At 38.1% G+C, this 22,809-nt stretch overlaps 1 protein-coding gene and 1 long non-coding RNA gene across 5 annotated transcripts in view; both read right to left on the reverse strand.

The window, feature by feature from the left end:
* Positions 1-3,084: 3,084 nt before the first annotated feature.
* LOC142836862 (uncharacterized) overlaps positions 3,085-22,809 on the reverse strand; it is a 63,214-nt gene continuing 43,489 nt past the window's right edge. Inside the window, exon 4 of one of the 4 annotated variants that reach the window (XM_075951517.1) lies at positions 3,085-3,890. In XM_075951517.1, coding sequence (XP_075807632.1) covers positions 3,085-3,890 — 806 coding nt within the window. Of the gene's footprint in view, positions 3,969-22,809 lie in introns of all 4 variants that reach the window. The other 3 variants (XM_075951515.1, XM_075951514.1, XM_075951516.1) reach the window with 3 other exon arrangements.
* Positions 4,035-6,599, reverse strand: LOC142836869 (uncharacterized). Its single transcript, XR_012908169.1, has 3 exons — positions 6,478-6,599; positions 6,220-6,280; positions 4,035-4,089 (listed from the first exon to the last, which is right to left on the reverse strand). It is a non-coding gene; the product is annotated as an uncharacterized LOC142836869 (long non-coding RNA).

The following is a 22,809-nucleotide window of genomic DNA, read 5'->3' on the forward strand; positions in this document are numbered from 1 at the left end:
ATCTATGCTTCAGCTTCATTCTCCTCACTGTGTCTTCATTCTCTTTACTTATTTTTCGATTCCCCATGCCCCTAACCTGGTAAGTGGTATACTTGTCAAAGATGGTCCCTGATACATACTGACAATTATAAAGTCCAGCTATACCCAATGCTGTGTACCAGTGGTAGAGGTTCTTCATGCAGGATATACTGCTCCTCTCCAAGAAAGGCATAACATATGGGCCCTGTTTCATTCTGTTAAGAGAGCTTCAAAGCAGAGATGTCTATTGCTGTTCTGCTCTACTTTTCTAAGGGAGTTTGCTAGCAGAGGTTTCCAATGCTTCCCTGTTCCACCACACTAGGGAGTTTTCTAATACAGAGGTGAATTTCTCAGCTTCAGCCCAAATTGTTACTTCTCTGCTTCACTGGAGTTAATGGGAAACTGTTGCTGAAATGTTCCAGTCTCTGGTGAAGCATTGCTACTTCTGCCCTGTTTTTTTAAGAGAGTTTGCCAGCAGAGGTGATCAAAGCTTCTCTGTTAGAATCCAACAGTTTCTTATCACTCCAGTGAAAGTTCTTCACCCAAAACTCATTCAAGAAATTTATTTGGAAGGGAAGAATCCAGGAGAGGGGCTGCCTCTGCTAGGACAGAAATGAAAAGATGCCAAGTGAACGGGTACAGAACTTATATAGGACTCATAGGGACAGAATTTTCCCAGGGAGAAGATTCTCAGGGTGGGAATTGGTTCGATGTTCATCTCTAATCTTGAACAATGCAGAGATTGGCTGAATTGCATGCTCAGGGGTTGGTAGATCTCCAGTTTAGGGATTAGCTGGTTTTGTGCTCAGTTGATCAAGAATAGAGTGTGTATCTTTGGCTTTTGTTTCAGAGTCAAAGTGTGTTATTTTACTTACCCCTTAAAAATCTTTTGAGACTGGTTTCAGGGTCAGGTGTTTCTTTCATTGGCTCTGGATTCAGGAACAAAGTATGTTTCTTTGTCTTGATTTTGGAGTCAGGATATATTTCTTTGAATTCAGTTTCAGAGTCAAAATTATGTACTTCACTGGCTCTAGTTTCAGGGTCAGGATGTGTTTCTTTGGCTGGCCCATTTACCCTATACAAAGAGCTTCATATACTCATTTTTACCATGACTTTCTAAATAAAAACCATATAAAAAGGGCATAATGCTTGAAAAGATTGTTAACACTGCAAATTTATTTCTATAGAAGAAATACTCTTGTGTTATAGGCAGAGGATTCTTGTTCATTCCTGTCTCCCTAGACTGTAATAATCACATAGAATATCTATTAATTAAAACACTGCTTGGCCTATTAGCTCAGAATTTTTTTTTTTTTTTTGGTTTTTTGAGACAGGGTTTCTCTGTGGCTTTGGAGCCGGTACTAGAACTACCACTTGTAGACCAGGCTGGACTCGAACTCACAGATATCCACCTGCCTCTGCCTCCCAAGTGCAAGGATTAAAGGTGTACACCACCACGGCCCAGCTAGCTCAGGATTCTTATTAACTAACTCTGACATCTTTAATTAACCCGTTCCTATTATTTTGTATTTTACCACAAGACTTGTGATTTTCCAGTAAGTTTCCAGGGTATTGCTTTCTTCAGCAGATACATGGAGTCTGACTACACTTTCTTTTCTCCTCTGTCTCTGTGTGGAATTTCTGTCTTGCTCTATTCTGCCCTGCCATAGACACTGTTGTTTTTTTTTTTTTAAAAATGCTGCCAGATCCCTACGGCAGTAGGCAGCAGAAATGCTATAGGTCCCAAATGGTGGTAGCGGGCCATGTGGTGGCAGGCAGCTGGCTCTGGGAGCAGCCAGTCCCAGGCAGAAATGGCTGCCGGTCCCGAGGTGGTGGAAGGCAGTGGGCCCTGGAGCAGCCAGTCCCAGGCAGAGACAGCTGCTGGTCTCAGAGCAGTGGTGGCTGGCCATATGGCAGCAGGCAGTGGGCCCCAGGCAGAGAGACACATGGCAGGCGGGCAGGCAGAAGACAGAAACATGGATAGACAAGACATGCAGGGTGAGGTAGAATGTTTATTCAGGAGGTTATGGAGGAGGAAGGGTGAAGGGGGGACAGAGAGAGAGGGAGAGAGGCAGAAAGAGATAGAGAGAGAGAGAGAGAAGGGGGGAAGCAGAGAAGTGGGAAGAGAGGCAGAAGCGAAGCTGCCTCTCCAAGAGCAAGATGGAAAAGAGAACAAGCTCAGGCATGAAGCTGAAAATCAGCCTGCATCAGCAGATGGGGAGGGGAGTGGGTGTGGCTTGTCTCTTAAAGGGACCAAAACCATAACAGACACAAAGCAGCTTCTTTATTAAACAATGTTAACAAAATACATTCACAGAATACAGAGGGGAATCCCAAATCACTGTGTAGCTGATTATAAGAGTTTTGGCTAAAGATCTTACCAAATACTTTATAATAAGAAGTCCTCAGTATCTTTTCCAGGTACTCAATATCTACTATAATATACAAAGATTTTAACAGATTGTTGCATACAAAAAGTTTTGCTCTTATATAAAGTACAAAATTTGATCACACTGAAAACATTTATAGGATTATTCTGCAATATGAATTTTCTTATGATTTAGATTATTCATACATGCAAATGCTTTACCACACTGATTACATTCATAGAGTTTATGTCCAGTGTGTGATCTTTCATGCATTTAGAGTACTGTGAAGTGAAAAGGCTTTAACACACTCATTACATTCATAGGGTTTCTCTCCAGAAAGTGTTAGTTCATGTCTTTGAAGATGACTGTGATAAACAAAGAATTAACACACTAATTACAGTCATAATGTTTCTCTATGGTATGGGTTTCTTTTAGGTTTTCGGAGACTACCTTGACATGTAAAGGCTGATTACATTCAACACTGATTACATTCAAAGGGTTTCTCTCCAGTATGGGTTTTTTTTTATGTCTTTGGGGACTACTGTGATGAGCAAAGGCTCTACCACTCTGGTTACATTCATAGGGCTTCACTCCAGTATGGCTTCATTTATGCCTTTGATGATCTGTGGCATGCAAAGGCTTTACCACAGTGATTACATTTATATGGTTTCTCTCCAGTATGGCTTCTTTTATGTCTTCATAGATTACTGTGACGTGCAAAGGCTTTACCACAGTGATTACATTCATAGGGTTTCTCTCCAGTATGGCTCCTTTCATGACTTTGTAGATAACTGTGGCATGCAAAGGCTTTACCACAGTGATTACATTCATAGGGTTTCTCTCCAGTATGGGTTCTTTCATGAATTTGTAGATAACTGTGGCGTGCAAAGGCTTTACCACACTGATTACATTCATAGGGTTTCTCTCCAGTATGGCTCCTTTCATGACTTTGTAGATAACTGTGGCGTGCAAAGGCTTTACCACACTGATTGCATTCATAGGGTTTCTCTCCAGTATGGCTTCTTTCATGCATTTGTAGATGACTATATTGTGCAAAGGCTTTACCACAGTGATTACATTCATAGGGTTTCTGTCCAGTATGGGTTCTTTCATGAACTTGTAGATAACTGTGGCATGCAAAGGCTTTACCACAGTGATTGCATTCATAGGGTTTCTCTCCAGTATGTGTTCTTTCATGAACTTGTAGACGACTGTGTTTTGCAAAGGCTTTACCACACTGATTACATTCATATGGTTTCTTTCCAGTATGGCTTCTTTTATGAGTTAGGAGATTACTGTGACGAGCAAAGGCTTTAGCACAGTGATTACATTCATAGGGTTTCTCTCCATTATGGGTTCTTTCATGAATTTTTAGATGAGTGTGATGAGCAAAGGCTTTACCACAATGATTACATTCATAGGGTTTCTTTCCAGTATGGCTTCTTTCATGAATTTTTAAATGAGTGTGATGAGCAAATGCTCTACCACACTGATTACATTCATGTCGTTTCTCTCCAGTGTATGTTCTTTTATGCATTTGAAGAGGATTGTGTTGTGAAAAGGCTTTACCACACTCATTTTCTTCATAGGGTTTCAATCTAGTATGTGTTTTCTCATGCCTGTGAAGATGACTGTCACAGCGAAGGCTTTAACACATTCAGTATATCCAGAAGTTTTCTCTCTACTTTGACTTCTTTCATGCCTACAATGATAATGGTACATGTGAAAGCATTACTACATTTAATACATTGTTTAATTTTTTTATCTGTATAAATTAATTTTACAATTTAGTCCTATTTTAAAGAGGAATTATATGTTAAGGTTTTATCACCATGTTAACAGTCTTGTTTTTCCCCTTCATTAAAGCTTGCTTTTCATCTTTAAAGAAAACTGATAACAGCCTTTATTACATGGTTCACATTTACAGAATCTTTTTTTTCCTGTATGAGAATTATCATGTATTTGAAGAGAACTGAAAAACTCAGAGCTTCCCCACTCTTATTGTATTAATAAAGATTTCAATACTGTGTGTGATACTATATTTTCTAATGAACTAGGACAAACAGAAGTATTTACACAGTCCTAGTACTCATGGTACTTTTCTGAAATGTGAGCTTATCGATAGATTAACAATAAGAGTAGAAAATCAATTACTTGTATACTTGTACTCAAATTCAACAAGTATACTCAGCATGGTGTAGGCTACATTTCTTCTGTCTATTCGGAGAGAAAGAGAGGTATGTTATACCTTTTCCGATCCCTATGCTCACGTGGTTTGTGTCCAGAGTAACATATGATATACCTACTCAAGGTAGAATAACAAATATAAGGTTTTCACATTAACTTCACAGTTTGACTTTATGTCCTCATAGACTTGTGGTATCTGGATTAAGGTCTCTCCACAACAGCTACCCGTTGATTTGTGACTCTAACTGCCCCCTCATTAAACTTAACAAGTATATGGGTTAAACTACTCTCTCTATGGACTATTAGTGTAATAGAGAGTTTTGCAGATATACTTATCACATTTTCAACATGTATATCTTTTATACTATGAATAATATGAAATAAATGGATTGGCAATTTTTCAGTATAGCTCTCATTGTACTATGAATCAAATGGTAACATAGGTTAAGACATTGTTTCCTTGACTTCTTTCTTAAAAGAATGACTTGCCCAGTAATCTTGTCTACTTCCAATATGCAGGGGGATAATTATATGTTTTCATTTGGTTTCACCTACTTATGTAGTTTCACTGGGATTATGAATTATAGGCTCAATGTCCTTTATTTAAGGCTAGAAATTAATTATGAGTGAGGACATCCCATGTTCATCTTTTTGGGAAATAGGGGGTGGTGTGGGATGGGGGAAAGGGAGATGGGATAGAAAAGTTAGAAGGGGAGGATGGGGAGAGCTTGGGGGAATGGGATGGTTGGGATAAAGGAAGGGTGAATATCGGAGCAGGGAATCTTAATTCCGGGAGCCATTTTAGGGTTGGCAAGAGTCTTGACCCTAGAGGGGTTCCTAGGGGTCCAGAGAGAAGTCCTCAGCTTGGTCCTTGGGCAGCTGAGGAGAGAAAGCCTGAAATGGCCTGATCCTACAGCCATACTAATGAATATCTTGTATATCACCATAGAACTTTCATCTGGTAATGGATGGAGATAGAGATAGAGACCCACATTAGAGCACTGGACTGAGCTCCCAAGATCCAAATGAGGAGCAGAAGGAGGGAGAACATGAGCAAGGAAGTCAGGACCACGAAGGGTGCACCTACCCACTGAGATGGTGGGGCTGATATAACGGGAGCTCTCCAAGGCCAGCTGGATTGGGACTGAAAAAGCATGAGATAAAACCGGACTCTCCGAACATGATGGACAATGAGGGCTGCTGAGAAGCCAAGGACAATGGTACTGGGTTTTGATCCTACCGCATGTACTGATTTTGTGGGAGCCTAGCCTGTTTGGATGCTCACCTTCCTAGACCTAAATGGAGGGGGAAGGACATTGAAATTCCCACAGGGAAGGGAACACTGACTGCTCTTCGGATTGGAGAGGAAGGGGGAGGGGAGTGGGAGGAGGGCAGTGAGAGGAGGGGAGTGAAAGGAGGGGGAGGGAAAAGGGACACAGGGAGGACGTGGAAATTTTTTAGTAAAAAAAAAAGAATGACTTGCAAGTGCAGTTCACCTATCTGAAATCAAGGTATACGATTTTGTAAGTATTTAATAATCATTGAGGCACTTTATTATTTACTCTGTTGCTTTACTTTATAACATATAGGATACATTACAAATTCTTCAGAGATACATTTGTATCAGGTTATACATGAAAATTACCTTTCATGTCTTCTAGAACTTTGACAATGTTCTTCAATATTATGATCTTTCCAACTGTATCCTAAAAATATAGTGCCAGAAAAAATGTATGTTATATTAAAAATTGTAAAAAAGTTTAGTTTGCATTTGAAGCAAACCTTACAACCATGCCTGATTTATTTACCCCATTCTTTTATCTCAATAATATTACAAAAGAGTATCACTAACCAATGAATAGTTGTCTCCTTATTTGAAACATGAAAGATAATTAAGTCTTACCTATACTAGTGAGGTTCCTGTAGATCTCCCCCATCACATCTTTGTAGAGATTCTTCTGGGAAGGATCCAGCAAAGCCCATTCTTCCAAAGTGAAGTTGATATGCACGTCATCATAGGTCACTGCATTCTAAAATATCCCATACATGTGTACAACAGAAAGCATGAGTTTGACAACACTTTTAATATATACTTCGTTGACAGTATAATCATTTAATTCTGGTGCTCTCCATACTTATTCCATGACATAGACATCATAATTTAATCAATGAGTCACTTTAGAAGCAAACTGAATAGGAGGTTCACCTCTGTCATATCTAAATCCTTTGAATGGCTCACCTTGCAAGAGAAATGGGTACTAACCAAAAATAAAAGATATGTAAACAGATCAACAGTACAGAGTTAAGATAATAGAAATTGTACGAATGGTTATGTCCTAACTACAAAAAAGAAAAGATGAAAAAAGCTGGATGCGTTGAATCATGCCTCTTATCCTTGCACTCAGAAGGTAGAGGCATGTATTTCTCTATCTGCATCTGAGTTGAATATAAGCCTAGTCCATGCCATCACTTCTAGGAAATTTAGAAATACATATTAAATACCTGTTTCACATAAAAAATGATAAAACAAACATTAAAGATAGAAATAACTCATAGATTTTTGCTGAAGTTTCAACAAAGCGTTATGCATTTACTTCAACTCTTTATTCATCAACCAGAAACATGAAGTGCCCCAATTTAAACTGCAACATAAATAAGCTTTTACTAAAAGGCCCGGTATGTTTAAAAAGTTACAAATGGACAAATGAAAACAATAGCAATTAATATGCTGATGACAAATAATCAACACAGAGCAGGAAAGATGGTTCAACAGTACAGAGTCCTCCTGGTCTTGCATATAGGTGGGCTCATGGGTGATCATAACTATCCATTATTCCAAGTTCAGGGTTTCTAGTACCATGTTTTGATCAATATAAGAACCAGGTACTCACATGGTGCATATCCATGCATACAGGTTAAACACTCTTTTTAAAATAAAAATTCAAGACAAACAAACACAGGCAGGAAAAAGGATATGCACCTGCAATCCAATGACTAAGAAGGCACAGGCAGTATTATCATGAATACATGCCATCCTGAGAAACATAATGATAGACGCTCTGTAAAATTTTAAAATTCAAGACATGGGTGAAGCTCAGTACAACAGCATATGCTTGATAGGAACAAAACCATCATACAACAATATAAAAACAAAAAAGCCAGGAATGCTGGCCCACCTTTAATCACAGCACTTGGAAGTCAGAGCCAGAGGATCTCTGAGTTTGGAGCCATCATGGTATATATAGAGAGCTATTTTCAAGATAGCTAGGGATACATAGAGAAACCTTGTCTTCAAAAATAAACAAACAAAACTGAAAAGAGTACGCTACCAAACCACCTTAGCACTAGACAGCAGTTAATTCTACCGAATCTTATGTGATTTAGTGATAGAGTTCATAATGGTGGGGAAGTTATGACAGCAAAAGAAAAAAACTGACTGTTTAGTTTCAACCACAACACAATAGGCACAAAGAACAGGAAATAGGTTGAGGCTATAGAAACTCATATTGTGGGATTCCCCTCTGTATGCTGTGATTATCACTGGTTATTAAAGGAAATACTTTTGGCCTGTAGCAGAGCTATAGGATCTTAGAGATCTTAGAGAGCTTGGAAAGGAATTCTAGACACTAAAAAATGAAGCTTAGCTGCATTTATTTCCCCAGATGGGCTTTGCTTACTGATGACATGCTGTGGCTCTTTAAGAGAGGTTTTCCTGATTTAGAGGTAGAAATCAAAACAAAATCAATAATAAAAAAGCTGTGCCATTTTGAAATGCCAGCATTCTGGGCCATATTGCCAGCACAAACTCTTACTCTTTCTGGAAGACCAGCTATGGGGTCTATGAGCAGATTGCTAATTGCAACTTAGATTCCTTGTTTTCCTGAAAATGGGACAAGGTAAATGGCTCTCCGAGGCAGCAAACATACCTCTACTATGTTGGACTGGGTGGAGCAAGCTGGCAGGCCATATGGCACAGCCTAAGTTCATAAGTAGTCCTTAGCATTTTAAGAAGCACTCCTGAATAGTAAAAAATTACAGATACACAATAGGACAGACTCATACATAAAAGACCTCTAAATGAGACATAGTGTGTTTTAAAAATGTACATAGGCTTGGGAGAGAGAATGAAAAAATATAGTTATAAATACAAGTAAATGGTTTATAAAAAGTGAAATGAAGTCTTTAAAGGACAGTACAGGCAGTCATAAATTAAAGGAGTAAATAGAATAAAATAAATATCACAAAGTAATAGAATAAAGACAAATAAGGCACATAAAGATGGATTATATAGAGTGTCTAGATTATGTATATTATTGAGTTTTATTTGTATTTTTTGACTGTAAAGGAGTTAAGTAACCAACATATATGCTTTAAAGGTATGATGTCTTCACAATTTAGGTCTAAAGATTGATTGCTTTGGAAAAGAAGTTGTTCTTTTGTGTCCACAGAGGATGACAACCTGTGGAATACTTCCAGACTAATGTGGTTTGATGAATCAAGACTGCCCAAAAGGTCACTGTGAACACCCCTAAAAAAATCACTTCACCAAATAAAAAGCAGGAAGCCATTTAAAGAGAACTTTGTCCATATTCCCAAATGCTATTCATAAATGTTTTTTTTTTTTACAATTAAAGGGGTATATGCTATAGAAATTTGCATTGGTATGGATCTGGGTTTATTGATATAATTTTTTTTTTTTTTGATTTTGAGACAGGGTTTCTCCGTAGCTTCTTTGGTTCCTGTTTGGTACTAGCTCTTGTAGACCAGGCTTGCGTTGAACTCACAGAGATCCGCCTGCCTCTGCCTCCCGAGTGCTGAGATTAAAGGCATGTGCCACCACCACCAGGCTTATTGATACAAATGTAAGGTCAATTTTATTATATGCATTTCTGCTCTTGATTAAGCTATTGTATTTGTGCAGCTCCTTTTAAAATGTAATGTATAATTATGATATAGGTAAATAGAAAGTCATCTATAATAGTAATAGTCAAGTTTGTAGTCATGTTAGTTAGATTTTCTAGATGTACAGAGATGTATTTTAGATAGACAGGGATTCTTCAAATCTTTCAGAGACTGGCAGAATATGACATTTAAAATGTTTTAAGAGCTTAAGAGTTTCATGACAATGAGACACATCTGCTCCTGGCAGCACCAATCTACTGCAAGAGGATGATGGGCATTGAAGAAGCTCCTTATGAAGTTTGTTAGCCATTTGGGAAAGAAACTACTCTTGCCTGGACTGCTTGATGAACTGGATATGTAGGACCCACAGAGAAATGACTGCTGAACTTGCCTAAAGGGGATATGATTCTTCTGGGTTCCTGATTCATGAAAGACTCTGCCAGACATTCTGCAGGACACAGAAGAAACTGATGCACTTTTCCATTGCAAGACAGAACAGGTTTTCAAATTTTCTGCTTCCTGGAAATGTCTGCTGGATACTATGGGCCTGTGGGCTGAAGACTGGATGCCCCAACAACACAGAAGAATTTCTGGTAATTGTCCGGGCAACAAGATATCTGTCATTTATAGAGATTTGGAAGTTGCTTACAAGATACTTCCTGTTTATTTAGGTAAAATTATGTCCTTCTGGGGTCTTTGATGGAGTTGAAGAATTTGTAGTTGTAGTTAGTTTTCCTTAGTTACGATAAAAGACAAAATAGATAATAAGTATTGTAACTGTAATTCTTGCATGATACCTGTTTTGTTATGTGTAATTTTACTATGTTAAAATTACAAACTTCCTTTTCATTTAAACTGAAAAGGGGAGGTGATAAACAATTCCCTTATGCATGCTGTGATTATCTGGTAAGAAACAGCCATCTACAGGCTTTTGTAGTAAGATCTAATGACTCTCTGAATTTCCTCTGTGTTTGTGGTTATGTCCCCCTTTTCATTCCTGATCTTATTAATTTGCGTGTTCTCTCTCTGCCATTTGATTGGATAGGGGTTTATCAATCTTGTTGATTTTCTCCAGGAACCAGCTTCTTGTTTCATTGATTCTTTGTATTGTTTTCTGTGTTTCTATTTTGTTGATTTCAGCCCTCAGTTTGATTATTTCCAATCTTCTACTTCTCCTAGGTGAGTCTGCTTCTTTTTTTTCTAGAGCTTTCAGGTGGGCTGTTAAGTGTTCAATATGTGCTTTCTCTGTTTTCTTTAAGTGGGCACTTAGTGCGATGAACTTTCCTCTTAGCACTGCTTTCATAGTGTCCCATAAGTTTGAGTATGTTGTTTCTTTATTTTCATTGAATTCAAGGAAGACTTTCATTTCTTTCTTTATTTCTTCCTTAATCCAGGTATGGTTCAGTAGTTGACTGTTCAGTTTCCATGAGTTTGTAGGCTTTCTGGGGGTAGCATTGTTGTTGAATTCTAACTTTAATCCGTGGTGATCTGATAAGATGCAGGTGGTTACTAATATTTTTTTGTAACTGTGTAAGTTAGCTTTGCTACCGAGTATGTGGTCAATTTTCGAGAAGGTTCCATGAGCTGCAGAGAAGAAGGTATATTCTTTCCTTTTCGGGTGGAATAATCTATAGATGTCGGTTAAGTCCATTTGCTTCATTACCTCCATTAATTCTCTAATTTCTCTGTTAGGTTTCTGTTTGATTGACCTGTCCATTGGTGAGAGAGGAGTGTTGAAGTCTCCTACTATTAGTGTGTGTGGTTTGATGGCTGCCTTGAGTTTTAGTAATGTTTCTTTTACATACGTGGGTGCTTTTATATTAGGGGCGTAGATATTCAAAATTGAGACTTCATCCTGTTGAATTGTTCCTGTTATGAGTATAAAATATCCCTCTCCATCTCTTCTGATTGATTTAAGTTTGAAGTCAACTTTGTTAGAAATTAGTATGGCCACACCTGCTTGTTTCTTAGGTCCATTTGCTTGATAGGCCTCTTCCCAGCCCTGTACTCTGAGTAGGTGCCTGTCTTTGTGGTTGAGGTGTGTTTCTTGTACTAATTTTACTAACTTTTACTAATTTTACTAACCACCTGTGTCTTATCAGACGCCCATGGATTAAAGTTAGAATTCAACAACAATGCTACCCCCAGAAAGCCTACAAACTCATGGAAACTGAACAGCCAACTACTGAACCATACCTGGATTAAGGAAGAAATAAAGAAAGAAATGAAAGTCTTCCTGGAATTCAATGAAAATAAAGGAACAACATACTCAAACTTATGGGACACTATGAAAGCAGTCCTATGAGGAAAGTTCATAGCACTAAGTGCCCACTTAAAGAAAACGGAAAATGCATACATTGGGGACTTAACAGACCACCTGAAATCTCTAGAAAAAAAAGAAGCAGACTCACCTAGGAGGAGTAGAAGACTGGAAATAATCAAACTGAGGGCTGAAATCAACAAAATAGAAACACAGAAAACAATCCAAAGGATCAATGAATCAAGAAGCTGGTTCCTGGAGAAAATCAACAAGATTGACAAACCCCTATCCAAACTAGTAAAACAGCAGAGAGAAAATTTGCAAATTAATAAGATCAGAAATGAAAAGGGGGACATAACCACAAACACAGAGGAAATTCAGAGAGTCATTAGATCTTACTGCAAAAGCCTGTTTGCCACTAAACTGGAAAATGTAAAAGAAATGGACACTTTTTTAGATAAATACCATTTACCAAAATTAAACCAGGACCAGGTGAACAATCTAAACAGACCTGTAAGTCGCGAAGAATTAGAAGCTGTTATCAAAAACCTCCCTACCAAAAAAAGCCCAAGGCCAGATGGGTTCAATGCGGAATTCTACCAGAACTTCCAAGAAGACCTAATACCTATACTCCTCAATGTGTTCCACAATGTAGAAACAGAAGGGTCATTACCAAATTCCTTTTATGAAGCTACAGTTACTCTGATACCAAAACCACACAAAGACTCAACCAGGAAAGAGAATTACAGGCCGATCTCACTCATGAATATCGATGCAAAAATCCTCAACAAAATACTGGCAAACCGAATCCAAGAACACATCCGAAAAATTATACATTATGATCAAGTAGGCTTCATTCCTGAGATGCAGGGCTGGTTCAACATACGAAAATCTATCAATGTAATCCACCATATAAATAAACTGAAAGAAAAAAAACCATATGATCATTTCATTAGATGCTGGAAAAGCATTTGATAAAATTCAACATCCATTTATGTTAAAAGTCTTGGAGAGATTAGGGATACAAGGGTCATACCTAAATATAATAAAAGCTATATACAGTAAGCCGACAGCTAACATCAAATTAAACGGAGAGAAACTCAAAGCCATCCCGCTTAACTCAGGAACACGACAAGGCTGTCCACTTTCGCCATACCTCTTCAATATAGTGCTGGAAGTTCTAGCAATAGCAATAAGACAACATAATGGGATCAAGGGGATTCGAATTGGAAAGGAAGAAGTTAAACTTTCGTTATTCGCAGATGATATGATAGTGTACATAAGCGACCCCCAAAACTCCACCAAAGAACTTTTACAGCTGATAAACAACTTTAGTAATGTGGCAGGATACAAGATCAACTCCAAAAAATCAGTCGCCCTCTTATACACAAAGGATATGGAAGCAGAGAGGGAAATCAGAGAAGCTTCTCCATTCACGATAGCCACAAACAGCATAAAATATCTTGGGGTAAATCTAACCAAGGAAGTGAAAGATCTATTTGACAAGAACTTTAAGGCATTGTAGAAAGAAATTGAGGAGGAGACCAAAAAATGGATGGACATCCCTTGCTCTTGGATTGGGAGGATCAACATAGTAAAAATGGCAATTCTACCAAAGGCAATTTATAGATTCAATGCAATCCCCATCAAGATCCCATCAAAATTCTTCACAGATCTGGAGAGGACAATAATCAACTTTATATGGAAGAACAAAAAACCCAGGATAGCCAAAACAATCCTATACAATAAAGGATCTTCTGGAGGCATTACCATCCCTGACTTCAAACTCTATTACAGAGCTACAGTAATGAAAACAGGGTGGTACTGGCATAAAAACAGAGAAGTCGACCAATGGAATCGTATAGAAGACCCGGATTTAATTCCACAAACCTATGAACACCTCATTTTCGATAAAGAAGCTAAAAGTATACAATGGAAGAAAGAAAGCATCTTCAACAAATGGTGCTGGCACAACTGGATGTCAACCTGTAGAAGAATGAAAATAGACCCATATCTATCACCGTGCACAAAACTCAAGTCCAAATGGATTAAAGACCTCAAGATCAGCCCGAAAACACTGAACCTGATAGAAGAGAAAGTGGGAAATACCCTACAACAGATGGGCACAGGTGATCGCTTCTTAGGTATAACCCCAGAAGCACAGACATTAAGGGCAACATTGAATAAATGGGACCTACTAAAACTGAGAAGCTTCTGTAAAGCAAAGGACACTGTCACTAAGACACAAAGGCAACCTACTGACTGGGAGAAGATCTTCACCAACCCCGCAACAGACAAAGGTCTGATCTCCAAAATATATAGAGAACTCAAGAAACTAGACTTTAAAATGCTAATTAACCCAATTAAAAAATGGGGCACTGAACTGAACAGAGAATTCTCAACAGAAGAAGTTCAAATGGCCAAAAGACACTTAAGGTCCTGCTCAATCTCCTTAGCAATCAGGGAAATGCAAATCAAAACAACTTTGAGATATCATCTTACACCTGTCAGAATGGCTAAAGTCAAAAACACCAAGGATAGCCTTTGCTGGAGAGGCTGTGGAGGAAGGGGTACACTCATCCGTTGCTGGTAAGAATGCAATCTTGTGCAACCACTGTGGAAGTCAGTGTTTCGGTTTCTCAGGAAATTCGGGATGAACCTACCCGTCAAACCAGCAATACCACTCTTGGGAATTTACCCAAGAGATACTCTATCATATGTCAAAAGCATTTGTTCAACTATGTTCATAGCAGTATTATTTGTAATAGCCAGAACCTGGAAAAAACCTAGATGCCCTTCAATGGAAGAATGGATGAAGAAAGTATGGAATATATTCACATTAGAGTACTACGCTGCGGTAAAAAACAATGACTTCTCGAATTTTGCATGCAAATGGATGGAAATAGAAAACACTATCCTGAGTGAGGTATCCCAGACCCCAAAAGATGAACATGGGATGTACTCACTCATAATTGGTTTCTAGCCATAAATAGGGGTCACGGAGTCTACAATAGGCGAATCTAAAGAAGCTAAGTAAGAAGGTGAACCCAAGGAAAAACATATAGTTATCCTCTTGGATAAGGGAAGTAGACAAAATTGCCGGGGAGAAAAGTGGGATGTTGGGGGTGGGGTGGGATGGGGGAAAGGGTAGATGGGGAGAGAAAAGGTAGAAGGAAAGGAGGGGGGACTTGGGGAAACAGGAGGATCGTGATAAAGGAAGGTTGGATAGGGTAGCACGGAACCCCATTTCTTAGTTAAAGGACCCACTTTAGGATGGGCAGGAGACTTGACCCTAGAGGGGCTCCCAGGTGCCCAAGCTGAGGCCCCCAGTTAGTTCCTTGGGCAGCTGAGAATAGGGAACCTGAAATGACCCTATCCTAGAGCAATACTGACGAATATCATGCATATCATCCTAGAACTTTCATCTGGCGATGGATGGAGATAGAGACAGAGACCCACACTGGAACACTGGATAGAGCTCCCAAGGTCCCAAGGAGGAGCAGAAGGAGGGAGAACATGAGCAAAGAAGTCGGGACCACGAGGGGTGCACCCACCCACTGAGACAGTGGAGCTGATCTACTGGGAGCTCACCAAGGCCAGCTGGACTGTGACTGAAAAAGCATGGGATAAAACTGGACTCTCTGAACATGACGAACAATGAGGGCTGATGAGACGCCAAGGACAATGGCACGCAGTTTTGATCCAAAGCAATGTACTGACTTGGGGGAGCCTAGCCAGTTTGGATGTTCACCTTCCTAGATATGGACGGAGGGGGAGGACCTAGGACTTACCACAGGGCAGGGAACCCTGACTGCTCTTTGGTCTGGAGAGGGAGGGGGAGAGGAGTGGGGGAAGGGGAGAGGGGTGGGAGGAGGGGGAGAAGAGTGGGAGGAGGGGGAGAAGAATGGGAGGAGGGGGAGGGAAATGGGAGGCTGGGAGGAGGTGGAAATTTGTTTTTTTTTCTTTCTTTTCTTTATTCTCCTTTTATCAATAAAAAATGTTAAAAAAGAAATTCAAATTCAAATATCAAAAAAAAGTAAAAAAAAAGAAACTGCCATCTAGCAATACACAGATTAATAACAATGGGATAAATTAAAATGTAATAGTTAGCCAATAAGAAGCTAGAGATAATGGACCAAGCAAGATTTAATTCATACAGTTTCTGTGTGATTATTTTGGGGCAAGCAGCTGGGAACAAACAAGCAGCTATCCTTACTATATCATATCACATCCCCAATGAGAAATTTCATCCAGAAAGGCTCCTCCTACTAATGGTTTCACAAGCAATCAAATGAAATTTACCAAAAAGAGGCATATATTAAAATACATCTTCCTATCTGGGAGGTTTTTCATTCAATAAATTACATTCTGACCTGGGTCACTATAGGCTCCTGGTTATTTATCAGGAAAATTAATTTAGTCACTCATAGTCCACAATAGCCCCTACATTGTTCAAATGTTCAAAGTCTCTTCTGATGCTCATGACGATCATGTGACAGTGACTTGTCCCACAGTCATTCAGTCCCAAAGAAACACACAAAGGTCTACATTAATTATAAACTGGTTAGCCTATTAGGACAGGCTTCTTATTAACTAATTCTTACATCTTACATTAGTACATAATTCTTATCTGTGTTAAGCACATGGTTTGGTACCTTTTATCAGTGAGGCATTCTCATCTTGTATCCTCTGCATGTGGGTGATGACTGCAGACTGAGCCTTTCCTCTTACCAGAATTCTCCTGTTCTGATCACCCCACCTATCCTTCCTGCCTGGTTACTGACCAGTCAGAATTTTATTAAACCAATATGTGACAAATCTTTACAAGGTACAAGACCATTGTCCCACAGTAAGTAACATCTTGTAGAAATCAGAGAACAAAGTACATCTTTCCAACATACAATGGTACAGAATACCATTCACAATCCAAAGTAGAGAAATGGAGACATAGTGAGGGAAGATTGAACCAAGGCAAGACTGAAGCATAGCAGGACAAACATTAAATCTCATAGCTCTGTCTCAGATGCACAGGGCTTCAGTTTCAAAGGGCTTAGATGGCCCTATCCCTGCATCTTCTCATACATCTCTCTCTTTGGTTACTTCTACTCCCTATATTCAGCTAGCTCTCCATAGAAGATGTCTAATAGCTTAGGCATCTCTATATATTGTGGTACCAAACTGCAACCTAGGCTGTACCAAAATAAAACTCTGGCTGTTGTGGAATATTATTATTAAGATGTATTATATTTGTTGATGCTGTGAAACAATTGTTTCAATGATGCAAATATGTAATGCATTCTTTTATGTTGCATTTGTTTAATTCTGTAAAGATATGATACTGGGTTGGTCTAAAATGCATGTTTGGCCTAATGAACAGTCAATGGCTTGGTAGGAAAGATTAAGAAGGGCTGGAAGGCAGAGAGAATAAAAGGGAGTGTTGTTTTTCTCCACAAAACTGTCTATTCATTTCTTTCTACAGCACTCATATTTTTTTCTGCTTTAGACCTAAATAAATAAATAAATCAAAATACAATGTTCCCACATTCTACACAGCAACAAAATCACTTTGGGTGCACCACATTTTGACCTAATTATGTTTGTTTCTTGCTGTGATTAAATTCTCTAAATAAAAGCATATGAGGTAATAAACAGGCTTGTTTGACTGATATTTCCAGATCACAAGCCACAACTGTGGAAGGTTAGGATATAAACTCAAGTTAGAAACTAAATGCCAGAGACACAAGGAAAAAATGTTTACTGGCTTTCTTTCTTGCTTAGTCATTCTCTCAGATCCAGCTATCTTTCTTATCCCACTCAGTCACACTTGCTTAGTGGGTGATAACCTCCACCATCAGGGAAAGAGAAGAGCAGCCCCAAATTAATCATCAATCAACACAATTTTCTCCAAATAGTATGTAGCAATTTTGATCTGGGCAAAGCCTCAATTGATGTTCTCTCACATGTCTGTAATCTAAATCATGTTGGCAGCTGATGCTAATGAAGGAAGAGATGAAAATATATAAGACGATTGTTTTAAACACAAAATCAATATATTAACCATAACAAACACCAAGTTTTCATAACAAACATGTGTTTCCAAAAACACAGATTGGTCAAGAAATGGGAAAAGAGAACCTCTAAGATCAAGAAGAGAAAACTAAAACTGTCTCTGCAAAGAAACTTCCTAAACAAAGAAATGATCAGGGACCTCATAATATAGTATATTTTCTGAAAAAGAATCATGAAGATCTATCATTTTCCTAGAGAAACAACAATAAATTTAGATCATAATTCATAAAATAAAAGTATATACGGTATCATAGGCAAAACAAGACACAAAGACAGGCCTACAAATACATACCAGGGTTCCTTAAACAAGAAAGACAAGATACTAACAAAAAGTAAATAACAAGAAATCACTGGCCAGTAGTCATCCTGTGCACTCTAGTTCTCTCCTTGACTGATAATAGAAAATGGATTGGGTGAGGAGAGCTGTTCCACCAAAACTGGAAAATTTGCATAAAACTTTCAAATGTTTTAATTTTATACAATAGTTTTGATTACTAAAAGAATTTCATTCTGTTATAAAAAGAAAATTATATTGATTAAGATCACTTAGGAACCATTTTGTTTCTTATGACTGAAGATTGCCTGTAAGTCTACATCAGAGTGACAAAATAAAAACTTTCTCAAACCACATGCGAAGTAAAAATATAGAAAAACCAGTGTATAATTTGTATTATACACCTAAAGCAATTTGTTTTGCTCTAATTGTTTTAAGAGGCAGAGTACTTTTGAAAAGAAGTTTATCCCCACATTTTGTGTATGTTTATGTGTGAGAAAGAAAGTCTTCCATGTGTATAACAACAGAGGGTGTCATGTCAGATCCGCTGAATCTGGAGTAGAAGGTGGTTCTGAGCCTCCCCACTTGTATATTGGGATAGGAACAAGCCTAATAATTTCAAGTCAATGAAGAATTCTTAAAATATAGACTGGCATGAGCTGAGCAACACTTTAGCTATATCACTCTGGTTATCTATTGGGAAAAAACTTGTACAAAATTATAGAGTACAATGAAAATTAAGATGGTAGCTCCTCAGAAAATTGGGAATAGATCTACACCAGGATGCTGTTGTACCAATCTTGGGCATATACCCACAGATGATCCATTGTGTATTTACTGTTTTGTTTTGTTTTTACTCTTTGGCTATTGTGGGAGCCCACCATCCAGCTCCCAATTATATCACATGTAAAATTATTTTTACCCATGAATGCCCAGTCTTAGCTAGGTTCTAGTCAGCTTTTCTTAATTTAAATTATTCTATCTACCTTATGCCTTTGGGCTTTTATCTTTATTCTATATACCCTTCTTTACTTCTTACTTGTGGCTAACTGTGAAGTTGGTCCCAAACATTCTCCTCTTTCTTTTCTTGGTCCTCAATCATTCTCCCTTTTTCTCCTTTTATTTATTCTCTCAGTCTGGCATCCCAACCTATCCCTCTCCTGCCTAGCTACTGGACATTCAGATCTTTATTAGACCAATCAGGTGTTTTAGGCAGGCAAAGTAACACAGCTTCACAGAGTTGAAAAATGCAACATAAAAGAATGTAACACACTCTTGCATCACTAAATAAATATTCCACAGCATAAATAGATGTAATGTTTCACAACATTTCCCCTTTTGTCTAAACAAAAAAAATGAAAGGTTATAATTTTTCACTTTCTCCACAGCTGCTGTTTCCTTTTCATTAGCATTAAAACATTAAAATTAATAAACTACTGTGCAATCTATATCTAGGGGTATTAATTACCTTTTTCTGTTTATTAAGCATAGGTTTTAGGGGGACAGATAAAACATTAACTAATTAATCTTTATCAATAAAAATTGGGAGTCAGATATTACAGGTAAAAACCTGAAAGATCAGAGAAGTGGTGAAGAAGACACCAGTGACTCTCTCTGTTCCATTTCTCTATCCAAAAAAGGCCAAGATCCTCTCTCAGCCCAACATTATTACTTGTCTCCTTTCTATCCACAGTCCTCCAACTTCTATAGTATCATTGTAAGTAAATAGCTAGCTCTGTTCTCTGACTCCAAACATGCTTTTTTTATCAGAATATAAAAAAAATATCACACAACACCCTGCAACCTCATATATATCTCACTCTTGCTACTTCCACACTCCTATGCAGCTCTCCATGGAACATGTCCCATAGCTTGGGTATCTCAACATCCTGAAATCTGAAATGTGATCCAATTTCATATCCACCACTTCATGTAATGAACCCTCAAAATCTCTTCTTCACTGCAGCTCTGACTCTGCCAAACATAGATGGGCAAAATAGTGATGACCTGATCACAAAAGAAGAATCCATGATCTTTATATTTTGCATCTTTCATGTTTCCTGAATCAGTATGACATAGGTGATCCTGCCAAGATTTGATAGACTCTACCAAGCTTGGACCAAATTGGCTGCAAGTTCTATATGATGATGCTCCTGGGACAAGGAATTACTTTGTGTACTTCTTCCAAAAATTAAGGTCTTAGTTAGATGCAGTCTTACACTTGGAGCATCTTCCTAGGCTTCAAATGCACAGACAGGCTCTTTCCTTTAATGGTGCTAAAATTTTTGATAATCTCTGTACCTTTTTTCACCACTAGACTGCCATCTGAAAGTACCTAGTATTATTTTTATTAAGAAAACAGACTTTTTCTGATGTAAGCTGTGAATATGTGCTGCTTTTATTGGTTGATGAATGAACCTGTTTTGGCCTATGACAGGGCAGAATATAGCTAACAAGGAAATCCAAACAGATACAAAGAGAAAGAATTCAAGAAAACTCCAGGAGCCGCAGGAGGAAAAGGATGTGAAGTAATAAGTCATGAATCATGTAGCAAAGCAGATATACACAAACTATGGGTTATGGGTTAATTTAAATGTAAGAGTGAGCCATTAATAGTCTGAGTCATTGGCCAAATATTTATAATTAATATAAGCCTCTGAATGGTGATTTTGGAGGTGGCAGATGGGAGAGAAACTTGCAGCTATATTTGTCATCTCTTTATTCTTCATTTTTTTCACTATACACCTGAATGAGTCATCAGTAATCACCATCCAATAGAAGCAATGTTTTGTACAGGAAATCAGTTTATTCCTTTGTAATTCTACCTACACACTTTCTTAAGACATGGAGAGAATAAGAAAGATTAGGACAAAGATATCACACACATGATCTCTAGATAAATTTTTCATGAAGTCTTCTAAGTACCTCTGCTTATGTATCATGCTAAGATCACCTGATACATAAGGGGCCACAAGAAATAAATACAGACTTGTGCTGGAAATGCTACAGCAAGACAAGGCTGTGACTGTTTATTGAGGACAATCAGACTTTTCATTGATCAAAAACAGAAGATAATGGCAATTTCTATGACCACTACAGTTATAGCTTCCAGGAAGATGTGGGATTCCCGTTTGTAAGCTGTGACTATGTTTTATTGCCATTGGTTAATATAAAAATCTACTTTGGACTTAGGGCAGCACATAATAGCTAGGTGGGATTTCTGAGCAGAGAGAGAGGTGAAAAGAAAGGAGAGTTAGGAAGACACAATGTAGCTGCTAAGGAGACACATGCCAGATAGAACCTTACCAGTAGTCCACAGCAATATGGCAATACATAGATTTATAGAAATGAGTTAATTAAAAAAAAATTAAGTGTTACTTAATAAGAAGTCAAAGCTATTGGCCAAGCAGTGTTGTAATCATAGATTAAAGGAGTATAGAAAAATAAGCCATATAAAGATGTGACATACACAGAGTCTAGATTAAGTGCATTATTGTGTGTTCTTTGAGTTTTTTTGTCTGTGAATGAGCACAGAGAGACATTTCATTGTATGGGTTGCTAAGGCAAACCCACATATATACTTTAAAGGTATCTTGACTTCAAAATTTGGGTCTAAGAATATGTTGCTTTGGAAAAGAGGGCATCCAGAAACAAACAAATAGCCTCCGTTAACCAAATGGTGCCAAAATGAGGCAACTACAACACAAAATCTGAGAGAGTTAAAAAAAATCTAGACACAAAGAACAGAGTAAAGCTGACTTCTTGGTAGCCACATATTTTTCCAGATGGGATTTCTTAGCTGACAGCAAACAAGGGTGCCACAGCTCCTATAAGAGACGTCATCCTGATTCAGCCACAAAAAATTGACAGCTTTTTTAGGGAAGGGCTTCTTGGTTTGTGCTGGCACAAATAGCTCTGACCCTCTGGGAAGTACTGCACCTGGGATCTGTGTGCAGCATGTTACAAATTGCTTAATGGAGACACAGAAATGCCATGTCTCTTGAGCTGTGGCAGAAAGAATGGCTTGCAGAGCTGGCAGTAAACATACCTCTGCCATGTTGGACTAAGTAGAGCAAGCAGGCAGAGCTGAGGAGTTGGTCCTAGCCATGCCTGTTCAGCATTCTTTTTAAAAAAAAAAAAAAGTACTTCTGGTCAGAAAATAATTACAAGTATGCAAACAAGGCCAGATTCAAATAAAAAGAATTGTAAATGGGTCACAGTGTATAAATGTATGTAAGCTTCATAGATTAAAGGAGTATAGAAAAATAAGCCATATAAAGATGTGAAATACACAGAGAGTCTAGATTAAGTGCATTATTGTGTGTTCTTTGAGTTTTTTGTCTGTGAATGAGTACAGAGACACATTTCATTGTATGAGCTGCTAAGGCAAACCAACATTTATACTTTAAAAGTATCTTGACTTCAAAATTTGGGTCTAAGAATATGTTGCTGTGGAAAAGAGGTTCTGCTTTTGTTTTTGTATAGGATGAGAACCTGTGGATTCCTTCCAGAATAAGGTGGTTTGATGGACCAAGATATCCTGATAGGACTCCATGAACCCTCAAAAGACTTTGTCCAACAAAAAGCAGAAAGCAGTTTGGCGAGAAGTCCTCCAAAATTCCCAAATATTGTTTATAAATGTGTGTTTACATTTAAAGGGGATATGATATAGGGATAATCCTTTGTATTTGTATAGACTTTGGTCTATTGATACAAATTTAAGGTCAATT

The sequence above is a fragment of the Microtus pennsylvanicus genome, chromosome 17, assembly GCF_037038515.1.
Source record: "Microtus pennsylvanicus isolate mMicPen1 chromosome 17, mMicPen1.hap1, whole genome shotgun sequence".
Lineage (NCBI taxonomy): Eukaryota > Metazoa > Chordata > Mammalia > Rodentia > Cricetidae > Microtus > Microtus pennsylvanicus.